The sequence below is a fragment of the Drosophila santomea genome, chromosome X (assembly GCF_016746245.2).
Source record: "Drosophila santomea strain STO CAGO 1482 chromosome X, Prin_Dsan_1.1, whole genome shotgun sequence".
NCBI classification, from domain to species: domain Eukaryota; kingdom Metazoa; phylum Arthropoda; class Insecta; order Diptera; family Drosophilidae; genus Drosophila; species Drosophila santomea.
Genome location: NC_053021.2, coordinates 4,784,464 through 4,807,671, shown reverse-complemented (window position 1 = coordinate 4,807,671; position 23,208 = coordinate 4,784,464). Strand labels below are relative to the sequence as shown.

The window sequence follows — 23,208 nt, the reverse complement described above, 5'->3', positions numbered from 1 at the left end:
CGAACATAAATCCCAGTAGGCAGCCAACAATTCCTTTTTTTGCCTAAAATAGAGAGGCTCGCGTGTAACTGATTTTTTGTCACGCTCCCAACAACCACATGGGATATTTTATTTATGTCGTGATTGGCGTGCAAATCTCGTGATAAACGCGTGAAGCACCGAGTGCACTATGTGACTGCGCATCTCTGATCTGAGTTACGTTACAAGTAACGGCATTTCTCTGTAAAGCCTGAAAGCATGCAAGGGACGGCAATCTTGGAAATATCAGATAGTTGTCTCGTTCTATGATAATTCCTGGCATCTGCCGCCACCTGCTGAGATTTCTGTTCGCCTGGTGTGCGAAACGAAAAACTGGCCGATTTAGCAGCGAAAATAATATCCGGGCGGCTGAAATTTTAAAGAAATTAAAGAGATTTCCGATTTTAAGTACTAGGCGAACAAAAATGCTAGTAGGTGGCCAACGACTCTTTTTTTGCCTAAAATGGAGATGCTCGCGTGTAACTGATTTCTGGTCACGCTTCCAACAACCACATGGGATATTTTATTTATGTCGTGATTGGCGTGCAAATCTCGTGATAAACGCGTGAAGCACCGAGTGCTCAATGTGACTGCGCATCTCTGATCTGAGTTACGTTACAAGTAACGGCATTTCTCTGTAAAGCCTGAAAGCATGCAAGGGACGGCAATCTTGGAAATATCAGATAGTTGTCTCGTTCTATGATAATTCCTGACATCTGCCGCCACCTGCTGAGATTTCTGTTCGCCTGGTGTGCGAAACGAAAAACTGGCCAATTTAGCAGCGAAAATAATATCCGGGCGGCTGAAATTTTAAAGAAATTAAAGAGATTTCCGATTTTAAGTACTAGGCGAACAAAAATGCTAGTAGGTGGCCAACGACTCTTTTTTGCCTAAAATGGAGATGCTCGCGTGTAACTGATTTCTGGTCACGCTTCCAACAACCACATGGGATATTTTATTTATGTCGTGATTGGCGTGCAAATCTCGTGATAAACGCGTGAAGCACCGAGTGCTCAATGTGACTGCGCATCTCTGATCTGAGTTACGTTACAAGTAACGGCATTTCTCTGTAAAGCCTGAAAGCATGCAAGGGACGGCAATCTTGGAAATATCAGATAGTTGTCTCGTTCTATGATAATTCCTGGCATCTGCCGCCACCTGCTGAGATTTCTGTTCGCCTGGTGTGCGAAACGAAAAACTGGCCGATTTAGCAGCGAAAATAATATCCGGGCGGCTGAAATTTCAAAGAAATTAAAGAGATTTCCGATTTTAAGTACTAGGCGAACATAAATCCCAGTAGGCAGCCAACAATTCCTTTTTTTGCCTAAAATAGAGAGGCTCGCGTGTAACTGATTTTTTGTCACGCTCCCAACAACCACATGGGATATTTTATTTATGTCGTGATTGGCGTGCAAATCTCGTGATAAACGCGTGAAGCACCGAGTGCACTATGTGACTGCGCATCTCTGATCTGAGTTACGTTACAAGTAACGGCATTTCTCTGTAAAGCCTGAAAGCATGCAAGGGACGGCAATCTTGGAAATATCAGATAGTTGTCTCGTTCTATGATAATTCCTGGCATCTGCCGCCACCTGCTGAGATTTCTGTTCGCCTGGTGTGCGAAACGAAAAACTGGCCGATTTAGCAGCGAAAATAATATCCGGGCGGCTGAAATTTCAAAGAAATTAAAGAGATTTCCGATTTTAAGTACTAGGCGGACATAAATCCCAGTAGGCAGCCAACAATTCCTTTTTTTGCCTAAAATAGAGAGGCTCGCGTGTAACTGATTTTTTGTCACGCTCCCAACAACCACATGGGATATTTTATTTATGTCGTGATTGGCGTGCAAATCTCGTGATAAACGCGTGAAGCACCGAGTGCACAATGTGACTGCGCATCTCTGATCTGAGTTACGTTACAAGTAACGGCATTTCTCTGTAAAGCCTGAAAGCATGCAAGGGACGGCAATCTTGGAAATATCAGATAGTTGTCTCGTTCTATGATAATTCCTGACATCTGCCGCCACCTGCTGAGATTTCTGTTCGCCTGGTGTGCGAAACGAAAAACTGGCCGATTTAGCAGCGAAAATAATATCCGGGCGGCTGAAATTTTAAAGAAATTAAAGAGATTTCCGATTTTAAGTACTAGGCGAACAAAAATGCTAGTAGGTGGCCAACGACTCTTTTTTTGCCTAAAATGGAGATGCTCGCGTGTAACTGATTTCTTGTCACGCTTCCAACAACCACATGGGATATTTTATTTATGTCGTGATTGGCGTGCAAATCTCGTGATAAACGCGTGAAGCACCGAGTGCACAATGTGACTGCGCATCTCTGATCTGAGTTACGTTACAAGTAACGGCATTTCTCTGTAAAGCCTGAAAGCATGCAAGGGACGGCAATCTTGGAAATATCAGATAGTTGTCTCGTTCTATGATAATTCCTGGCATCTGCCGCCACCTGCTGAGATTTCTGTTCGCCTGGTGTGCGAAACGAAAAACTGGCCGATTTAGCAGCGAAAATAATATCCGGGCGGCTGAAATTTTAAAGAAATTAAAGAGATTTCCGATTTTAAGTACTAGGCGAACAAAAATCCCAGTAGGCAGCCAGCCAACGATCCGTTTTTGTCCTTAAAATAGAGAAGCACGCGTGAATCAGATTTCTAATCATTTATTTATCATTTGCCATGCGGCCTTGTTTAAAGCCAGAGAGTAACCTTTGTTCTTATATTCCATTAATATTACTTTCTCTTGCATGTAATTATTTATTTGACTTAGGTTTTTCTCTTTATTTTCAGGTTAGATTTTCATTGGTTTCATAAATCATTACTCATTCACATACATAACTAAACATATATACATAGAATATATGTACATATGTATACGGTAATTCTGGGAGAGGAATACATAACCGAAACAATACATAACTAAACTACAAAAGCCAGCTCGTTGCTACATATTTATTCATTTTGGGTGAATCAGCCTGGGTAAGCCCTATTTGCTACTATAGTACACCCGATCAGTTTCAGTGGGTAAATAACTTGCCGATTTTCCTCATTCTATTTTCACTTTTTCTTTTTCGGTTCGGTGTATTAAAAAAATTCCATTTGAGGCGATCTCTCGGCAGGCCAAAAGTATGCTACATATTAAATATCTGATTGTGGACTTTATGGACGGTTTACAAGGACAAAGGGGTGGTAGCTATGTAAATATTGCCGTAAACCTTAATGGTAAAAAAAGTGAATTTTCATAAATGTTTGAAACGCCAGAACAATTTCAAGCTAACGCAAACATGAATTTCCCAAACACAATAAAAAACATCGATTTACTTCATTAAAATTTCGTTTTTAATTAAACAGTTCATAAATGTGCAGGCTTCACTTTGAATCTTAAGCCGATTCCCAAAGAAATCCACAAAAAATGCACATTATTGTGCTCCGCAGAAAAAACATATTTTGTTTCTTTATGAATCGGCTCAAGCGTATAACGATTTCCATGTTCTTTTCGTAATTTGGGCACTTGGTGAAGATTCGTATAACGTTTCCACACATTTTTACTTGCATTGGTTGTATTCATTTTTAACATGTTTTTAAGAACTGCGTAGAACGTTGATCAGCAAGTTTTTATTTGTTATTAAATGTGTTTAGTTTTTTTCTTTTCTTAGTTATACTTTTTGAACCGTAACGAAAGCGTAGGCTTTCAATACCGTTGCATTTATTCGTTTTACGCAGTTCAAAATATTGCTTATATTTGATTCCCATTTCGGAAAACGATTCAAAACTACGCATTTTAGTGCGTTTTCCGAAACACGAACCTAGCTTAGGTAGGAAAAGTATGTTTGGTGATTTAAATGGGATACGGAGTTATGTTAAAAGAAGAAAATGAACAGCAACAGGTTAAAAAAATCTTGGGTAAAACACACATAAAATTAACGATTGAGAACAACTGACGAGAAGCTGAAAACAGAAGGGGTTAGAGGTTATAGAACAGGATCTCCTTCTGGTCAGATCTGAAAGATAGCAATCTGATTAGTATAATCTTCTCTTGTATTAGGCGGAGCTTCATGGCTGTGGCCTGATGTGGGGTAGGATCGAATTTCATAGGCTTTATTACACCTGCTTGCATATCACATTCAGGAGAAAGCACAATCCTGTAATGGGTTTCCTTTCCTGTAGGACATTAGCACAAAAAAGGTTCAATTGAACAGGAAAATTACAAGGCACAATGATTCAGCTCAAGCAGGGACCAACGAAGAAAATATGACTTTTGAATGGAAATTGAGATTCAAGAATTAGCCAGCGAATGTTTAAGTAAACTTATGAAAGGTTGCTGGAAATCGACTCGAGTACAGGCAGTTAAAAAAGAAATCAATTGAAAACTTTGGCTCCGCGAGGCTCCAAGTTTCGTCTCTGTTCAAAACTCATCTGAAAGAACACACAGCATAGAAATAGGTTAATAATTAAGACCAATAGACTAATAGCTTTTGCTTAAATCCCGGGTGTAAACGCATTGTAGGTGCCCAGTATAAGGATGCTTTTCTTTTATTTTAACAAGCTTTGACAAGCTAAAGTTTAAGCAAATATTTTCAGCCATTCGCAAATCAACTGTTGGTCAAACGATTGAACAACACTTAATTCGCTTTTTAATATTTTTTGTACTTCTTTTGTTCACAAAACGCATGTTTTTGTCATCCATTTGCAAACATTTCTTCACTTTTCTTTGTTTATCTTCGCATAACTTTTGACCAGCTTGTATAACAGTTTCACATTGGCTTTTATTGGAACTTGTTATTTTTATAGGTTTTTTATACAGGCTTTGCCTGGCCTGTTTCCTCTAGTTGGGCCACTACTCAACGTTTTCCAAGAATCGAAGACAAAAACTCACCTCCTGCCAGTTAATTTAAGGGCTTTTTCAGCTAATAACTGATTAATTTCTGCAAGCAATATTTTGGTTAGTTTAAAACTAAGGCACATAAAGCAAAATCAAAATGTCCTTTTTCGAGCGATTTCTCAGTACTTGTCAAAATCGAAAGCAATGGAACAGATGAGCTAGACTGATTCTTGAGTCGATATTTTTTGGAATTCGATGAGTTCGTTTTGTGGCCTAGCTTGAGATTTTGAACAATGCTGACTTGGATTAAACATAATAGTTTAGATGCCCTTCAGTTGGTGGATAACCATTTTAGTTCAGCTTTATTTCTCAAGAATCTATGCAGCGGCAGTTTCTTCTGGGCGTAGCTTCTCGGCTTTTGGATCTTAGTTAAGCGGCGGCATGGCTCCTAATTCTACATGTTCCTCATAACAAACACATCAGTCCGTATAATCCCAAAAAATTGATGAGTTCCTAGGGCAGTGATAACCAACAAATATGTACCACAACTGGAAGAGAACCTTTACAATACTTCTTTGTACGGACCAGAAATGGACTTTGATGGAATATGAAGAGTGGTGAACGTTACGATGACACTTTCTGTGACTTAAATAGAGCGCATAGCTCTTGCTTTGTCAGCTTTGATATGAGTTATAGCTGCTTGGGCAGTTGTTTACTGCTTTATGGTGATTCTACACTCCTGACCCAGCATTTCTTGCAGATTAGGCCGGTCCTTTTAGAGCGGAGCGGTATTCGTGAGTGCGGTCTGAATTCTTTGCTTTACGAGGGATGCCCGTGTGTTATACGCCTCGTTCGATGCGTCGATTATTGCTTATCGGGGTTATATAGCTTTACCGCTCTCTTTCGGGCCTTGCAGTCCGCCCTATGGCCGTCTCACTCACCCGCTTGCGATGCAAACGCCTGGCCAGCGCGACAGAGAGTGATGGAGAGAGGGAGCCGTCTCTCCTTGTCTACAGTATCGTTGTCTCGCTCGCATCCGCGTACCGCCACATGCGACCGATAGAGGTATGCGTACGCGTCTTCTCGGAACGCAGGTGACGCCAAGCGAATGCTCTGGGGCTCCTTTGGCTCTTTCGTTCCAGTCAGACTTTTCCATCTCAAGCGTTTTCGTTTCCTTACTTTCCGGGCGGGAGTATTGCTCCCCCTGGACTTATGGGCCATAGGGTCTTCGTAAGTCTGCAAGGTTTATTTTATATGGGAATCATCCACTCCGCTGGCAGTGGCTCAAGTTGCACCACTCGCACCACTTTCGCTCTTTCAGACAGACGCTTCTTCGATGCCTCGAAGACGCCACCCGGAAGAATTGCAGCTCAGGTTGAGCATCTCTTACTTTTTGATGGTTACTTTGCTTCATCAAGGTTTAATGGTTCTATGGAGCGAGTATTGGGCTTGAAGCTGTGTGTTTCTGGTCGCATGTATTGAATTGAGGAGTCGGATTTTTAAGGTGGGCTGGGGATGCCCAGAAGTTGTCACTGCCCGATGGAACATATCTCGGTGCTGTTGCGTTATGTCTCCCTAGCTCTAGCAGTACACTCTCTAGCTAATTTCACCTTAAAAAAGTCACTTTTAATAAAAAAAAAAAAAAAATAACACCAAAAACTTCGGGAAGAGTTCCTTACAAGAAGTTTCCACTACGCCATGCCGCCGACGACTGATGATCGATTTAGCAGCGGTGCCAAGAATGTAGTCTCGGTTTTCGGGGACTTCGCCTACCTGAGTCCAGTCCAACCCCTATAAGCCATTTGGGTTAGGTTCCCAGGGTCTCTCTTGTCCGGGGTCGTCAAGGCCACGAACTGCAGCTGCTACAGGCACGTTTTCTGGTTTTTGCCTGGATGCTTGCATTCTAAATGGCTTCTTTGAAATTGTCTGCAGTGATGGCAATGCCGTTCAATGAATTTTCTTAAGGGGCTACATCTTGCCTTATGAAATAGCCGACAATTTGGATGTTTAAGTAATTTTCCTTCAAATTAATTTCAATTTTAAAGGGCAGGCCCTGTAACTAACACTTCTCTTCGGTGACTACGCATTAAATGCTTGTCGGCGAAAAAACGACAGCCATTAGGGCTGCCACTTGTCGAAAAAGCCAAAGGGGACTGCTTGTACATGAAACTACGCCCCTGTTTTCAATCAGCAATATCAGCACGCTTTTTGAGTGTAGAGCCCTGGTCTAAGATTAAAATTACATACAACTGCTGTGAAATGAGCTTACAGTCTTGCTTAAATGTATTAAACAGTTTACTATTAACGATCACTTGACAATTCACTTATTTTTCACTTTCAATTCCGAACGTAAATGTTCTACTAGATACAGCCTGCAACGAACAGCCTACAACAGCATATTTTTCCAACAAGGTGGTAACGCCATTCGAGTGCATTTCTGTTATATTGATAATAACAGCCTAAACTAACAGCAAATGTAGAATACAGTTTAATTTCAAACTCTAACTGAAGTTTTAGATTGTAGGCATTTTAACTATTATTAATATATTGTTAGCAATATATTCAATTTGTACGACTGAAGTGTAAACAGCCATCTACCATGTTTGTATGACTTAATTCAGTAATTATTGAAATGCCATATGTAATAAAACGTATAAAATGTATTTACAAAACAATTGGGTAAAAAAATGCATCTAAAGAATACTCGTAGAAACGAACGTATTTACAGCCAACTACATAAATAAATGCGCACAAATAAAATAAATAGAAGAGCTAGCTACGACTAAATGTGAATGCGGGCGACGCTGTTGATATGGATATGGATTTTAAGTACGAAAATCGAGAGTCTAGGCCTCCGAAAAATCGTTGTCGTAGGCGTGATTGCGGTATGCCCCGTATCCCGGTTCCGCCTCAATGCCGCCTCTTTTTCGTGGGGTAGTATCAACTGCAGTGGCCTTCGGTTTCGACTGCATAACACTCTCGATTGCCGCATCGTCGTCGTCCTCGAGGTCCTCGCGTTGATCCTTGTACTGGTAGCTGCGGGCTAGCCACAAGAAGATCAACATATCCACCAGCATGAGGCTGGCGAACAGGGTGAACTCCCCGGACTGCGAGCTGGTAAACTTGAACTCGGCAATCACCACGACGATCATGTTGCCAATGGCCACCGAAAGCAGCCAACAGGCCTGCAGAACACTCTTCATGCTAGGTGGCGACTGGGAGTAGGAGAACTCCAGCCCAGTTACCGAGAACATCACCTCGGCTGCGGTCATCACGACAATTTGGGGGAGTTGCCACAGAATCGACACGGTGCTGGGGGCTACCACCTCGACCACGTTGTATTGGTAACCATCGCGGGCACTTCCCGATACCAGAAGGCTGTAAAGTCCACCTCCTTTGGCCTCGAAGCTGGCCACCTTTGTACCATTGATGTCTACCCGAGCAAAGCCAGGTGTGATCCTGTGGAGCTGCGACACATTGCGTTTGACCAGGGAAAGCGGCGATTCCTGGGATGCGTCTGACTCAGTTAATAGATGTATAGGTCCCTCGCCGTCTGGCGTGTTTAGCAGAGTTCTCACAGAAGTGTGACCAGTGTCAGTGGCCGCCAATTGTAATCCATCGGCGAACTCGACGAGCTTGTCTTGGGCTAAGAAGTAACTCACTGACTTTCCTGGTTGCAAACGCAACTTGCCGGTGATGGCAGGGCAGTCTCCGGATACGGGCTGAGCCCTAAAAGCGTATTCATTGGACTTGGCCATCTGGAGTGAAAGATCCTCCCACACATTCAGAGGTTCTATAAAGCGTTGAGTTTTAGTCTTTTGACCCACTGCACTCGAGATTTCATAGCGACAGGGCATGCCATTGTATATTCTCAGGTGGGACATGTCAGGCTCCGTAGGCGTGGCTCTGTACGCGGCCTGCTCCATCTTCATCTCAAGACCCGCTGAGAGGAAGAATCCCAAGGCAGCCAGAAGAAGGCCTATGGTAAGCTTCTGCAGAGGTCTCCTTATTCCACAGCGTGCCAGAATAGGGTAAACGATATAGTCGAATAATGGCAGGAACCCCAGGATGAGCAGGGGATTGACCACCTGCATCTGGTCGGGCTTTATCTGATATCCCAACACCATGCCATCCATTCGTGTGGCCTGGAAGGTCCATCGCGAGCCTTGCTGGTCAAAGAGGGCCCAGAAGACGGGAAAGGGCAGAAAGAGTCGCAGGATTCTTCCCAGGCACTTAGTCTCCCGCACCATCCGCGCACCCACCGTTGGCTTGGCATAATCCAGAAAGCTTTCCATTGGCTCCGAGTGCCTGCGCTTTTGCCATCCCTTGAACGCATCCGCAATACAACGCGACACCCCGAAGATCATGTTGCCAGCCGGTGGCTGACACTTGTACAACCGCTTGCCGGCCATAAAGATTACCACCGAAACGATCATCAAAATGGCGGGCACGCCAAATGCCAGCGAGAAGCAATCCTGATCGCCAAAACAATGGACGTCGGCCCTTAGGATCGGGGTGAATGTGGTCGAGATCAGAGATCCTGCGTTGATGGCAAAGTAGAACAGCGAAAAGAACTTGGCCAGCTGGAGGCTTTGGGCGGGCAGCGAGAACTGGTCGCCACCAAAGGCGGAAACGCAGGGCTTGATTCCTCCGGTCCCGACTGCTATTAGTAAGAGTCCCACCACGGTCACAGCTCTAAAGACGATGTATTAAAACCTGACAACCATGCTATGCCGTATATACTCACTTCGTTGGCATCCCCGTTATCGGAACGGCGCCAAAGGATACCACCATAGCCCCTAGGCTGTACACCAGAGATAGATATAATATCGTCTTGTACTTTCCCATCCAGCCATCGGCGATAAGAGCTCCGATCAGAGGAAAGATATAGACCAGCATGGTAAACGTGTGGAAGAGTACCGTGGCCGTCTCCTCATTGTATCCCAGTTTGTTGGTGAGGTACAGCACCAGGATGGCTGAAAAGTAACAAATTTGTTAACAGGGACAACTTGGAAATATCGTCGTGGTTACTCACTGCGCATGCCATAGTAGTTGAAGCGCTCGCAGAACTCATTGCTAATAATGAAGGCCACAGACTTGGGATACGGAACGGATGGCTAGTCGAGAAAAGAAGAATTGTCATTTAACTTTCGCGATCTATTTGCCCTTAGTAGCACTCTCTTTTATCAGATCCCAGCACCCTATCTCGTCTACGTTTCTTTATCGATGTTCCACCATTGAGAATATGTCGTTTCATGGGCTGACTTGGCAATTATACCCCCAAGTACCCATGTCGATAGAAATTTATACAACACCCGACGTCAAAAGATCTTTAAGTTTTAGGTGCTTTTGGACGTACAAGACATTCCATCGCAAAGAGGCTGAAGAAACTTTCTATTAGTTTACCTTTTTTTATGGAAACTTCTGTGGATTCTAACAAAGCAGTGTCATAAATTAACTATTATATGAACAGTCTTTTAAAGCGTGAAACTCTTAATCTGTTTATAATAGTCTCGAACTAACAGGGGACTTTACATTCTACTTATTGTATTATGCGATATTATACAGAGATATGGACAGAATATTACCAATTTAACTAGAGTTTTCAATAGATGTGAGAAATATCGTTCGCAATAAAAAAAGATAAAATAGTTTTCCTATCATGGCACTTTTAGAATTTGCCTACGGGGAAGAAATCCCCGCTTTCAACAATTGATAATGAGGAAGGGGGAACTTTACAGTATCTTTAATTGATATTGGCTTGGTGGAATTTAGCAAGTGTCATGATGAGGTCATTTCACTAGGGTAATTTTGTTGTATTTCGGATTGCCCTTTACTTGGCGTTTTCTAAGCTTATTCTCATGGAAATGCTGCTTTCTGTCGTCACAACGTCTTGTTTTCGTTTTGGCTTTTGATTTTGTTGGGCCTAATTTGTTTTGTTTGGCTATTTAGTTTTCTGTTGTGCCGCGTCTCTTGGCCAAGGTGAGCAACGAAAAGCAAACGGGTTTGTGCCACTACCAGTGTTCCGTTTGACAGTGGGTAAGTTATCCATTGATGATTGAGAATTCTGTGCACACCACGGCCTAGGCCAAGTACCTCTCCTCATTCACCTTTCCGCTCCCTCCGATCTCCCCAGCGATTCTCACTCTTCACAAGACTCACCGTTGCCAATTTGCAATTCTCTGGGCCAACAACTGCATTGCCGACAAATGCCATAACGAGCTTTACGTAACGATCGCTCCACTGGGGGGGTTTCTGATTTTGGCTCGAGACTAGTCAGACTTGGGCTCGAATCTAGTCCAGACTTCACTGTGCACCCAATATGTTTGACCCCCGAAGATCTTCCGGTCTTGAGCTCCCGTCTGTCGGAGGCAACGTTTGGTATCGAACTAAGAATTCTCCGGAGCTGGCCCCGAGCTTTAAAGTTCGATCCGCCACCCGTTTTTCTTCTCGGCCTTTCTTCCGCTGCCAGTCGCTGCCCCTGTCCCTCGAGCAGTAGCAGCATAGGCAAATAAATTAACAAACAATAGAAGATCGCCAGAGAGTCTTAAAAGGGTTGCGGGTTTAAAGGGGGCTCGAACAGAAGATGGTGAGATCAAAGCTACAGCTAATAGTCTCTGGCTCGTCTAGACCTACACCTTATCACCGGTAAGTCTGGGGTAGGCTAGCGGACGAAGAATGATAACAGAGCTCGGGTAAATGCAGTTGCGTAGCCCGATCCGCAAAACTGGGTCACCATCGATTTTACTCTCATTTGCCAAAGCTACATCAGCTGTGTATTATATATCTGCCAGTTGCTCAGAAACGACCATTACATACATATATATCAAAGCTCAACTACTAATGGTAGCTCCTCAATTATTTAACATCCGTAAATAGTTTTAATTATGGGGTTTCATGTGAAAAAAAAATGGGAATAAGGCCTATTCGATTCTTGTTTTGATTCTCATACACGACGATTAATTTAATCAATTTGCGGGCAATAAAAGGATCTCGGTTTGCTCTCACTTTAGGTTGACACATATTTATCGATCGCCGGGGGCGTTCAAGGTCAGCTGCGCGGCCGCTGTGATCAATAGCCTTGGAGCAGAAGAAAATGAAGCAAGTGGCGAAGAGAGTAGAAAGAAGAAAAGTCATTGGAACTTTGTGCGCTTCTTTTTCTCAAACACCCACTGCACGTTCACTTGGGCAATTGTGCATGTGTGGATGTGTGCCTTTGTGTGCACTGTACTTTCTCAATTGACAACTAAATGTGATAAGTAGTTGTGCTTGCGCTTTCCGCTCTTCACACCGAAAGAAAAACCAAGCTTGCAGCACTCCCTTTGATTGGGATGCAAGAATAGGGAATTGGAGGAATTGAATCCTGGTATTCTCGTCCACATCATCTACTTCACTTTCACACTCTCTCTCTTCATCATTACACCCTTTCGTCAGCTTTCGTCGATTACTGTTCGTGGGGCCACTTACCGCAATGCCACAATCGGGCTCCTCCTTTTGTCCGTTTTTACCGTTGGTTATTTTCGTTACCATTTTGGCATTGGCTCGCCTTGGCTTGGTTATCTCCTTATTGTGCTTTAATGAGCTGAAACAAGAGTCGCCTAATCGCGCTGGGCACTTTGGAATTTTGTCAAAGTACCCCCGAAAATCAAGAAATGGAGAAACGGAGAAACAGCAGCAGCAATGAGAAACGGAAAACACACGCACACGTTTTGACACAAAAAGGTTTTTGCACTGTTTTGCGTTGCCAAAAAAAAGTTGTACAGAGTATTACATTAAAAAAAGACACTGGTGAAAGGGGGTTGTGGGGAGGTGATCACCAGGTTGACGCCATAAAACGATCGTCGTCGCTGGCCGAAGATAAATGATGTTCCGTCCATTTGCAAGCTGCGCTTTTAAACTTGACTCGCAGTCGGCGGCTACGTTGGCAGCGCAGTCGCGACGCCGAAAACCAAAAAAATAAATAAAACACAATTCGAGCAAGAACAAAAATCAAATTAAATTTTTAGATAAACAGGTGGATGGGATGGTGGGGAGGGGGGCCGTGAACGAGAGAGAGGGTGCAAGAGAGCGAGAGTAAGATAAGCTGTGCTCTCGCTTCAAGCTCTGCTCTGCACACTCAAAAAAACAAGCCTGTCTAGTCAACAAAAACTAGGCAATTAGAGTTCGACAAAGTATAATATTGAAATGAACGTATTCAGTCAGACAATTAAAGTATAAGGCGCAGTGTAATGCATTCGTAGACAATGTTTCTTTCGGTGTAGCTCTCTTTGCAGAGATCTATGCAGCTGCAGCGACGATCTCTTATTATTAATGTGGGGGGTGTTCCCACCGCCCTCTCTTTCGCATAAAGCTGCGGCAGTCAAGTTCAATGCTGTTGGAATGACGACTTAATGGACGACTGAATTAGTGGACACCCCGTCCACCGATGGGCATTATCGCTGGGAGTCCCCTAATCGGCCGGGGAACAGCTGTATTCCTCCTAATTTGTGCGAGCAGTGTTTCCTGTTGTTTCAGAAGGCTTGTGGAATGTGCATCCCTTTCTGTGGACACAGTGCGCCCAGCCATTGTTGTGCCAACTGTTTGGCGTTCTCAAATAGAGAATGGTGTTCTAGGAAGTCTTATCCTATTTGTGATATATATATGTTATAGATAGATTGATATGCGCTTTTACTTAACGATAGCTTGTGCTCAGAACGGTATCTGCTCCGAGTCTTGTGGTTATCGCCTCGCTTTTCTTTAAGCCGATCCAATTAACTGACAGGTACGGATCGATCTTATCTCGATCCAATTCCTATCCCCTATCTGGCGATCACACCCCTGGCCGTGCAAAATGGTCGAGTGCCAAGTGCCAAGTGCCTGTTATCTATGTTTGTTTTCTTTACGGTTTTAAGTAATTTGCTGGACTTTCCCAGGCAGTCATAAATCTATCCAGCTGTAAAGATTTATGATCCACATTAGCTATTGTTTCGGATCGAGATTGCTTAGGCTTTTCACGAAAACGCCATGCTACTCTACTACTAGGTTGCACTGTTGCGGAAATATATAGACACATGTGTCTAAAAGGTTGTCAATTTCGCACTATATTTCAGTCTAGACTTAAGACTCACCTCTTCGAAAGCGTTACGATCACCTTCTACGAACTGGATGTGCTGGAACCGATCTTCCTCGGCTTGGTAGCGGGTGAAGTGCCGAGCTGCAGAAAGTACATAAGTACGTAAGTAAGTGGGTGGTTATTGGAAAACTAGTGATAGACTTACCCCGACTGAATTCGGAGCCGTTTATTAGGCGACTGAATACGCTGTTTGAACTGCAAAGGGATGTGGCTGTGCTAGAGAATTTTGGATCCCGAGGTCTGTGAAGCATACTTGAGCTGTAGTCCGGATATCTGACAGCTAAGGCAAAGGACAATTAACCTAATTATAACAAATTGTATATTTAGATTAGCAATGCAAAGATCCTGTATAATAAATTGTATTTTTTTAAAAATTGAAGTAAAGTCTTTATATCTTCGATGCACAAATCTAATCAGTTGGGCAAACACTTCATCGCCAATCATCATTGATATCGGACTACGCGCCTTCGATTTGAGATCTAGAAGTACCCTTATCTGAACACCGGAGCCCCTTGAAACAATGCCCTAAGAATGAGTATGATTGGGTATCTGGCTATCTTAGGCAAGGACATCGGCTATATCTGGCTTTCGCTTCGCCTTTTCAGCCCGATTACTTAATCGGCACAAAGTGCGATTTGGTAAGCCTCGTGCCGAGTTGTGCGATTGGCCAACATATTAGGAACATACATATACATATGTAGGTGTGATTTAATCAAAGATACCCTATCGCCGCCTGACCACCAGTTGGCTAATTGATAAGGTCTTAACTGTAATCCCCAGGCTCAGCGAAGAGTTTCTCACCCAGATACTACGCCACAATCCATGGATACGGGATGCATAATAGCTAACTGGGGATACGAGTACTCGATGTCTGTGCCTGTCAACACGCAACCCGCTCAATCGACACACAGACCCCCAATGCCTTGATGGCTTTAATTAAGTGTTACTCAATCGATCGCATAGCTGGCATTATGAAGACTAGACACCATGCAATCTGGAGCCAAGTGACAATCGTAAAATCGAAAGCCAGAAGCAAAACAAAAAGTTCACTTGTCGCACAGTCAGGGCCTCTCGTTGAGCAATAATAGTTAACAATAACACTAACAATAACAATATCGGGCTATGGACTATCGCAGATCGGCCGATTGGCTATGGCCAATAGATGTTTATACTTGTTTCTGGGCATGGCATTAATGATAGGAGGCCATAAATACTATTCGCAGCTATCGACGCAGCGATTAAGTTCATAAAACAAAAACGCCACAAGTTTTGCGACCACCGCCGATTAGATGCCTATCAAAAGCGGTGAGCCAAACGGGGTTAGACTGTAGAGGTTTCATTACTATTCCTATTTCCTATTTAAGTGGGTCGCAGGATTTGTAAATTCATCTGCTACTTTTCGCGTTCTAGATCCTGTGATCCTTATTCGCAGCTAAATATCTATAAAGCATTTTATATTGTGAATTTGTTTAGGGTTTCTGCTACTGATCTTCAAAACTTGGGTTGTTGGAGTTATACCTTTTTCCATTGTTAAAATGACAAAGCTTATGACTAATTTGATGGTAGCAAATTCGAGTACGTTTTTTGAAACGCCTGTATATTTCGTAAAAAGTTATTACCAATGTGATAACTCTATCGGCCATAAACCAACTTAATAAATTTGTAATAGTATATTTTCCTATTGCTATCATTTTAAGGGGCTTAATATAATTAATTGTATTGCTGCCAAAAATCTGCCAATCATTAGGGTCTTAAGGTATGTAGTTTACCCGCGGAAAACCGTGAAAATAGAAAGTCATGTAGCTCGTTAATATGCAAGTCATTAGTATTAAATACTGGAGGCATTGCTATAAAAATGTCTGGAGTACTTTCTTGAAAAAGAAATGGCTGATTAGTTACTTTTTGACCAATATCAGTAAGCTATTTGGCTATTTATTAATGATTAATTGTTCGATTAACACGCAATCCAAGCCATTGAAGATTCTGACTCGCCCTCCATACCATACAAATTTCCTTGGCCAGCATTATCTTTTCTATTTTTTGTTTTATCTGCGTATGGACGTAGTAGCTCTTTAAGCAATTATCTTTAGACCATATACTAGACTACTTATCGATTCATGACTTACGGTGGGTAAAGTTGGGAAGCTCCCATCCCCCAGACTTGCAAGTAATGGCCGGAGATAACCGTTGGAGCGTTGAAAATATTTAGTTAATGATGGTGCACAATCTGCATCGCCCCCACTACACACTACCTAGCACCCACCGACTGATGACAGACGGGGCGTGGCAGCTGTGATAAGCGGAGCAATTGTGATGGACAACGATCTGTAATTGACAGGCGGCCAAGGACTGGAAAGGGTAACAAAGTCAATGGGATATTTCGGTGGGTAGTGTGCCATAAATAACAATCGCGAGAGCTGCAAACTGCGGCTCCATTCATTGTGGGTAAGCGAACACCGGGCCGTAAATACTTCCACTTGCCTGTCGATGCGATAAGACTGCGATTAGGCTTATCACTCGTTCTAACGCCTTTTGTCATCCTTCGACGTCGACTGCGACTGCGGCTGCAGCAGAGCACGCGCGCAGTCGCAGCGGGCAGAGCAGTGAAGCGGCGAAACCGTCAACGGCTTCTTAGCAAAGTTCCCCGACAGTCGACTTCAGTCTGAGGCTGTTGATCGCCACTTGCGGACGTGGTCGCTCAATCCTGCTCGATTCATAACCGATTCAAAACCGATACCATCCGATACGACGTGCGTTCTAATTTTTTTGCAGTTGTTAAATGTTTTAATGTGAGTTACGAGTGCGCGAATGCAATGAACAATAAAAGCAATAACGATCAGATAGCTTTGCCAGAGAACAGAGAAGAAACCGACAATACAAGCAATATGAAAACACTGATGCCTATATTATTGACAAATCTTACGAAACAATATAGTCCTTTCAAAGGTCAATGCAGTTATTCAGGACTAATTTACCAGAGCAAAAACTTCCATTTTCTATGCTTTCAAAATCAATTTGCATTACATAAAAATCAATTCAAATAATCTGCAAGAGATATAATTGCGTAATATATGGGTTCATTAATTATTTTGCAGTGGCGATGGGAAATTTCTTTTAAAAATAATTTATCTTGTTGAACTGCAGAAGAGGATCAGTACTTTCTGCTTTTATTGTATCTGTTGTCTCTGGTTGTAAATAAAAACAAATGTACACATATGTTTTTTCATTAAATAAAAAGAAAGCTGAGTTTATGCAACCCGTCCTACATATTATACATATGTATAGGTACATTCCTACAACGTAACGATTTTAAAGTAAATGTCGTATTTTTCTTCGATTTCAAGTGACGCGTAACGGATGTAAAGCGATCTCCGGATTCCCAACATGACGGATAAAGAAAATGGTATTGTTAATTACAAAAAAACACATATGCATAACTATAGTTTTTGCAAAGCGGTGGCAATTATACAGATTACTGAACCGAGATTTATGGCCCATTTTTTTTTGACCAAATACTGTGCTGGCGTTCAAGTGAACTTTTAGATATTGTTTCGATGTCTTGACATGCAATTTAAGCACCACAAAATTCCCCCCGCCGTAGATTGCAATTGTGGTTTTATTTAATTTATTGCGCATATTTTCCTCGATTCGAGCCCACCCCTTCTAATTAGAGGCCGTTGGGCAACGTTTACGTTGTAAGGAGTGGTGGAGTACATCTGGGGACACTTATTGGCATTAGTGACTCAATAGTGAACGATTCCCAGAACTACAGGCTCGCAATTAGGATTATCGGTTCCTTTGGCAGCGTGTGCAGTCCGCAAATCTAATCGCTCCGATAAGGGACTTCGAGTGGATTGCCCCGGCTTTTAGCCACTTGAACGGCTCCATCACAACAACCAGGTCCAAATGTGGATTTGCTTTTGACGTTCCCCCAAAAAAGAGCTGCCAAACTTGGTCAATTGGCACGGACAAAAATAGCTCGCCTTGCCTACACCGATATATTTTCTAATTTGTATAATTGTGTGTGCCTGCATTTCAATGTCAGTCGCCGGCTTCATTTGCATATTCATAGACAACTGCCATTGCGGGTGTTTAAAACTGCGGCTACAATTGCGATTACGATTTCGTTTGGTATTCCCCACACTTGCTGACAAATCGCTGGGAGAGCATGTAGTAAATGCAACTGCTTGCAATTAGTGAGTAGTTTGCCTGGAATTTGCTATTTCGTATTTGGTTGTTCGGTGCGGAGCAGAATCTGGCCGAATTGGATGGGGCGGTGCCGATATGGGGACGTAATTGCCACTCCGAGCGGAACAAGACAATCAAAGTTTTGCTCACTACCGAAAACACCAAACTTATCTAACTGACAACTTCCATTGAATAATTCTGTTTCTTCACCGCCGAAAAAAGCATTTGTAATTAAAACTGGGCCAAAGCCCCTGCTCCGCCGCTTATCATTTCGCTGGACCAATAAACACTTGTTCTAACGCTCGTTCTAATCGCTTGTAAATCAGTTGCAAAACTTTTAGACCCTCTTCATGGCGATTATGTGATTGGGTCGGTGCGAAATTTACAACCTATTCGATGGGCAATCGATGAACAAAACTACGATTATACGATAACGATGCCGATTGCGTTGTACATGTCGTCATAGACTCAATGTCCATCCGTTTTCGAATTCCAGAAGAATTTCTCTGTATTTAACAGAAAGCGTTAGTCCAACGCGCATCAACATCCTAAACAAACTATATCTCCCAGGGCTCCTAGAGCTTCAAAAAAGTAATCTTGAGAAAGTGAAATTGAGAACACTTTCACAGCACTTCTGTTCGACTCTCTACAACTGCACTCAAGGCATACCAGGCTTATCTAATTATTTATAGGTAAAGCCCTCACTGCCCTCACTCCTTTTTTTTGTAATTAGCTTGTTGGAAATTTCGGAGTATCAGTGACTCCGATTGGTCTACGCCCTTTATGGAGCTCAATCGAGTGTACCTTCGTCTGAAGATCAATTTTACGTCGCCGGTGACACTTGGACAGTTTCCTGGTACTAAGCACTACGCTATTAGTGGCTGGAAATGAATGAATGAGTGGTTTTGAGTGTGGATGTGATGGGCAGGCTTGGTCTCCCTACTTCAAACGGCCACCGAAGCGGGTCAATGCTGTACACGTCTGGTACTTGTATATCTCTGTTTCCCTGCGATAAAGCGCTTTATGTTAATGGATGTTTGATGTGAAGTGTAGTGCGTGCAAAAGCATTGTTTCCACGGTTTATGGGGCCATGTGGCTCCATTACTGCCTCAAATAGCGGTCATAAACGCTGATAAAGCATCGATGGATTAGCCGACAATGCGAACCGATTCTGGATATCGCAGTTAGATAAGGCTCATTCATTGGCAGCCGTTCGGGACTTTCGCAGTTCGCTTCCTGAATCATCAACCATCGCACAGATACAGATCCAGTTGTCCGAACATGGCCATGACCATGACTATAGGCGCTTGCTGCAATTACCATTCGATCCACATGGACATGACCATCAAAGCTCCAGCAGACATTTAGACGTAGCATCGTTAATAATCAGCATGTTGTTTATGGCGTGCAAAGCCATACTCTCAGCCAGTTTGTCAACGTGGAGGCGATCCCCGAGAGAGCTATCTTCTCTAGCTGGGTTATCTGCCACCCGCCACCGCCGTAAACCTCGTAAAAGCTCCGGACCTAATGCTGGATAATTTATGCCGGGCCACCGAGAATTCACACGCCCACAGCTGAAGTAAAGGCCTGGCCAAATATAGAACAATCCTTATCTGCGGCGGAGGTGTCAAGCACAAGGCCACAAGTCTCGGTTTCGGTTTCTGATGAAATGTCGCCGATCCACAGATCAGTAGCGAATCTCAGTGGCCACATGAAATGGAGCTGCCGGTGGAGCAAGTACCCCTGTTGGGTGGGCTCTCCGAATTTTCGATAATTGTAGCTCCAATTACTCACCTGAATCCTTTTTTCGTCCGCAGAAATACAGCTTGCTGCTGAACCTGTGGCTGATCCAGTGTCTGCTCCCGCGGCCGAAATAGTTCCTGCAAGTCCCTCACCGAGAACATCGGTGACCGTTGACTCCGCTCCAAGTGATGCCGCTGCAGTAGAGATCACCCCAAGTGTTGCGACCGTTGAAGACACTACTCCTATTGCAGCCCTTGCTGAGAGCACACCGTCTAGCAAGAGCAACGGCAAGTCATTGACGGAGGCCAAAAAGCTGCCCGAGAGCTCCACAGAACCGCAGAAGAATGGCAAGGAGCCCGACCAAAATGGCAAGGAACTGGTGGAGGCCAATGACTTCAAGAACGTCTCTGAGGCTGAGGGTCAGCAAAAGGTAATTGTCATTGGTGCTTTCTAACGAGATTCCATTTAAACACAGTCCTTACCTTTTCATTGTCATCTACAGAAACTGCCCTACCCCAAGTCCGTGTTCTTCATCATCAGTAACGAATTCTGCGAACGATTCAACTACTACGGCATGAGAAGTAAGTTAATTACACAGGATCTTTAGGAACGAACCTCCGCTAAGCATTGTCTGTCCGCATTCGTTTCAGCTGTTTTGGTCCTGTATCTGAGTCGAGTTCTGGGCTATTCTGATGACACCGCTACCGTGGTCTTCCATGTCTTCACAATGTTTGTGTACTTCCTGTGCGTTTTTGGAGCCATCATTTCGGACTCTTGGCTGGGAAAATTCAAGACTATCCTATATTTATCGATAGTGTACATAGCCGGATCGGTGCTGCTGACCCTAGGTGCCATTGGACCACTAAACCTGCCCATTGAGACGTTCACGATGCTGGGTCTGGCACTAATTGCCCTTGGATCAGGTGGCATTAAACCTTGTGTGTCGGCGTTCGGTGGCGATCAATTTAAGGTGCCGGAGCAGGTGAAGCAGATCACTTCGTTCTTCTCGCTCTTTTACTTTTCGATCAATGCCGGATCGCTGATCTCCACTTCGGTGACCCCGATACTGCGCGAGGACGTCTCCTGCTTTGGCGACATTAACTGTTATCCTTTGGCCTTTGGAGTGCCCGCCGTACTTATGATTGTCTCGGTGATCATCTTCGTTTTGGGGCGATCCCTGTACAAGATGAAGCCTCCGGCCGGCAATATGGTTGTGCTTGTGAGCAGTACCATCTGGACAGCCATTACCACCAAATGCAAGGAGAAAAAGACAAATCCAAGGGAGCACTGGCTGGACTATGCCGATAGAAAATACGACCGCCAGTTGATCGACGATGTGAAGGTCCTAATGCGAGTCCTCTTCCTCTACCTGCCACTTCCGGTCTTCTGGGCACTGTTCGATCAGCAGGGTTCCCGTTGGACCTTCCAGGCCACCCGAATGGACGGCGACATGGGCTCCTGGGACATCAAGCCCGACCAGTTGCAAGTGCTCAATCCTCTGCTTATCTTACTCTTCATTCCGTTGTACGATGTGGCCTTCTATCCGGTCCTGAGACTAGTGGGCATTCGACGACCGCTGCAGAAACTCACCATGGGCGGCATCCTTGCGGGCATTGCTTTCATAATTTCCGGAGTGGTGGAGCTTAACTTGGAGGTGAGTATTTGTACAACAATTCCTGCTCTTTTAAGGCTTTAAAAGGATTTAATTATAAACTGGTGTGCTTATAAATATTGTATTGTACTGTACCTGCACTTGCACTTTCCACTTTTATCTCGTTGCACGCCTTGCTGTCGCTAGAAAACCTATCCCGACCTGCCCTACAGCCAGAACCTCCAGCTGCGCATCTTTAACGCGGACAACTGCGCCTACACCTTCATCTCGAACATTCCGGGAGTGGAAAGTGTGACGATTCCGTCGTTAAGTGCCTATACCAACAAGGATATTTACGCACCCGGTGCGCTGGACATACAGTACTCCATCAGTACGGATGAAGCGTGCGACATTAGCGCCAACCAAGTATCAAAACCGTTAACTGATAAGACGGCTTGGTCTCTGTTCCTCAGCCCGCAGAATGATAGTCGTTACTACTGGGAGGAGGACTTTGTGGACAAGCCGAGCGAGAGCCATCCGCTGATCCGAAACGTGGCCAATGTGCCGCAGGAGCTGACGATTCGTTGGCAAAGTGTTTCCAAGGGAGAAGTGGCCTATGACGAGTTGGCTAGCAAAACGCTGCTCACACGTGTGAATTCGGCCGAGTACGATGTCACGGTAGATGGAAAGCCCGTCGGGACATTCAATGTCCACACCGGCGGCGTGTACACACTCCTGATTACAGAAAACAACAACAATTATGTGGCCAACTTGGTGGAAGTGACGAGCCCCAACTCAATGAACATCCTGTGGCTGGTGCCGCAGTACGTGGTGATGACCCTCGGTGAGGTGATGTTCTCGGTGACGGGACTGGAGTTCTCATACGCACAGGCGCCTCCTAGCATGAAGAGTGTCCTACAGGCCTGTTGGCTGCTAACGGTGGCCTTCGGCAACGTCATCGTGGTCATTATTGCCGAGGCCGCCTTATTTGAATCGCAGGCCAGCGAGTTCTTCCTGTTCGCTGGCCTCATGTTTGCTGACATGCTGCTTTTCATGGTGATGGCCTACTACTATGTGCCCAACGATCCCAACAAGGAGGAGGAGGCCCAGCCCCTGACGGCGGGCGATGCCAAGACAGAAATCCCCGCTCTTGAAAGCGGAGTCGAGAACAAGGGCAAGGACATCACCGAGTAGACCTCAATACGATTAGTCCTGCTTGCTCCCGCGTTGTGTATTATATATATTTGTACTTGTAGATGTGTATATGTGAATTCTTAGTGGCCTTTGTCCATTTCCAAGCTAAGTGTAAGTGAAGCTGCGATCGGGCACTGTTGCATATGAAAAGACATCCAACTAGTTAATCTAATAAAAGAAAAGTAAAAATATAATTCGTTGTTGTTACTATTCCTGCTGTCTGTCTATCTGCTTAAATATCCTTGAATGTGTCTCTCCATCTATGACCTCGATTTTACGCAGTATCATAGTCTCATAAAATATCATTCCGGAGATTTCTGGTAATGCTCTGTTCTAATATATTAGTACCAGCTTGCACGTATATCTTCCACCCCTGCAGCACACTTACCCATTGATCCCGAGCAGTGGTAATACCCAGCTTCGCGTCTTTAGCGGTATTCCCGACTGCGATTATCGCTTCAATACGAACCTCGGAGCTCGGGATAGCTTCACCTTAAGGGGGTTGGACTTTTACTATTCGGGTACTGTGGCCAC

General features: G+C 44.1%; 2 protein-coding genes across 6 annotated transcripts; one reads left to right on the top strand and one right to left on the bottom strand.

Annotated features, from left to right (window-relative positions):
• Positions 1-7,488: 7,488 nt before the first annotated feature.
• On the bottom strand, positions 7,489-20,075 carry LOC120456990 (peptide transporter family 1). 3 transcript variants are annotated; one of them, XM_039644140.2, is made up of 6 exons: positions 19,941-20,075; positions 14,104-14,259; positions 13,954-14,039; positions 9,882-9,963; positions 9,594-9,822; positions 7,489-9,541 (listed from the first exon to the last, which is right to left on the bottom strand). In XM_039644140.2, exons 2-6 carry the CDS (start codon positions 14,207-14,209, stop codon positions 7,693-7,695), a joined length of 2,352 nt encoding a protein of 783 aa, XP_039500074.1. In that variant the 5' UTR covers positions 14,210-14,259; positions 19,941-20,075; the 3' UTR covers positions 7,489-7,692. The 3 variants fall into 3 exon arrangements, with proteins under 3 accessions (XP_039500074.1, XP_039500075.1, XP_039500073.1); XM_039644141.2 differs by lacking the exons at positions 13,954-14,039; positions 14,104-14,259; positions 19,941-20,075 and adding an exon at positions 12,314-12,738; XM_039644139.2 differs by lacking the exons at positions 13,954-14,039; positions 14,104-14,259; positions 19,941-20,075 and adding an exon at positions 11,009-11,206.
• On the top strand, positions 16,603-22,868 carry LOC120456991 (peptide transporter family 1). Of its 3 annotated transcripts, none has more exons than XM_039644143.1 (6): positions 16,603-16,747; positions 17,303-17,361; positions 19,964-20,319; positions 20,392-20,470; positions 20,540-21,543; positions 21,688-22,868. In XM_039644143.1, the coding sequence occupies exons 2-6, from the start codon at positions 17,343-17,345 to the stop codon at positions 22,672-22,674; spliced, it is 2,445 nt and encodes an 814-aa protein (XP_039500077.1). In that variant the 5' UTR covers positions 16,603-16,747; positions 17,303-17,342; the 3' UTR covers positions 22,675-22,868. The 3 variants fall into 3 exon arrangements, with proteins under 3 accessions (XP_039500077.1, XP_039500078.1, XP_039500076.1); XM_039644144.2 differs by having other exon boundaries at positions 16,632-16,708; XM_039644142.1 differs by lacking the exons at positions 16,603-16,747; positions 17,303-17,361 and adding an exon at positions 19,786-19,896.
• The last annotated feature ends 340 nt before the right edge of the window (positions 22,869-23,208 follow it).

Excerpts from the sequence above, each read along its gene's own strand:
- LOC120456990 (XM_039644140.2), bottom strand. The coding sequence starts at position 14,209 with ATGCTTCACAGACCTCGGGATCCAAAATTCTCTAGCACAGCCACATCC. Across the intron at positions 14,040-14,103 it reads CGGCTCCGAATTCAGTCGGG|CTCGGCACTTCACCCGCTAC; the intron begins GTAAGTCTATCA and ends TACTTTCTGCAG. Across the intron at positions 9,964-13,953 it reads ATCGTAACGCTTTCGAAGAG|CCATCCGTTCCGTATCCCAA; the intron begins GTGAGTCTTAAG and ends TTTCTCGACTAG.
- LOC120456991 (XM_039644142.1), top strand. The coding sequence starts at position 19,863 with ATGGAGCTGCCGGTGGAGCAAGTACCCCTGTTGG. Across the intron at positions 20,320-20,391 it reads AGGCTGAGGGTCAGCAAAAG|AAACTGCCCTACCCCAAGTC; the intron begins GTAATTGTCATT and ends TGTCATCTACAG. Across the intron at positions 20,471-20,539 it reads CAACTACTACGGCATGAGAA|CTGTTTTGGTCCTGTATCTG; the intron begins GTAAGTTAATTA and ends CATTCGTTTCAG.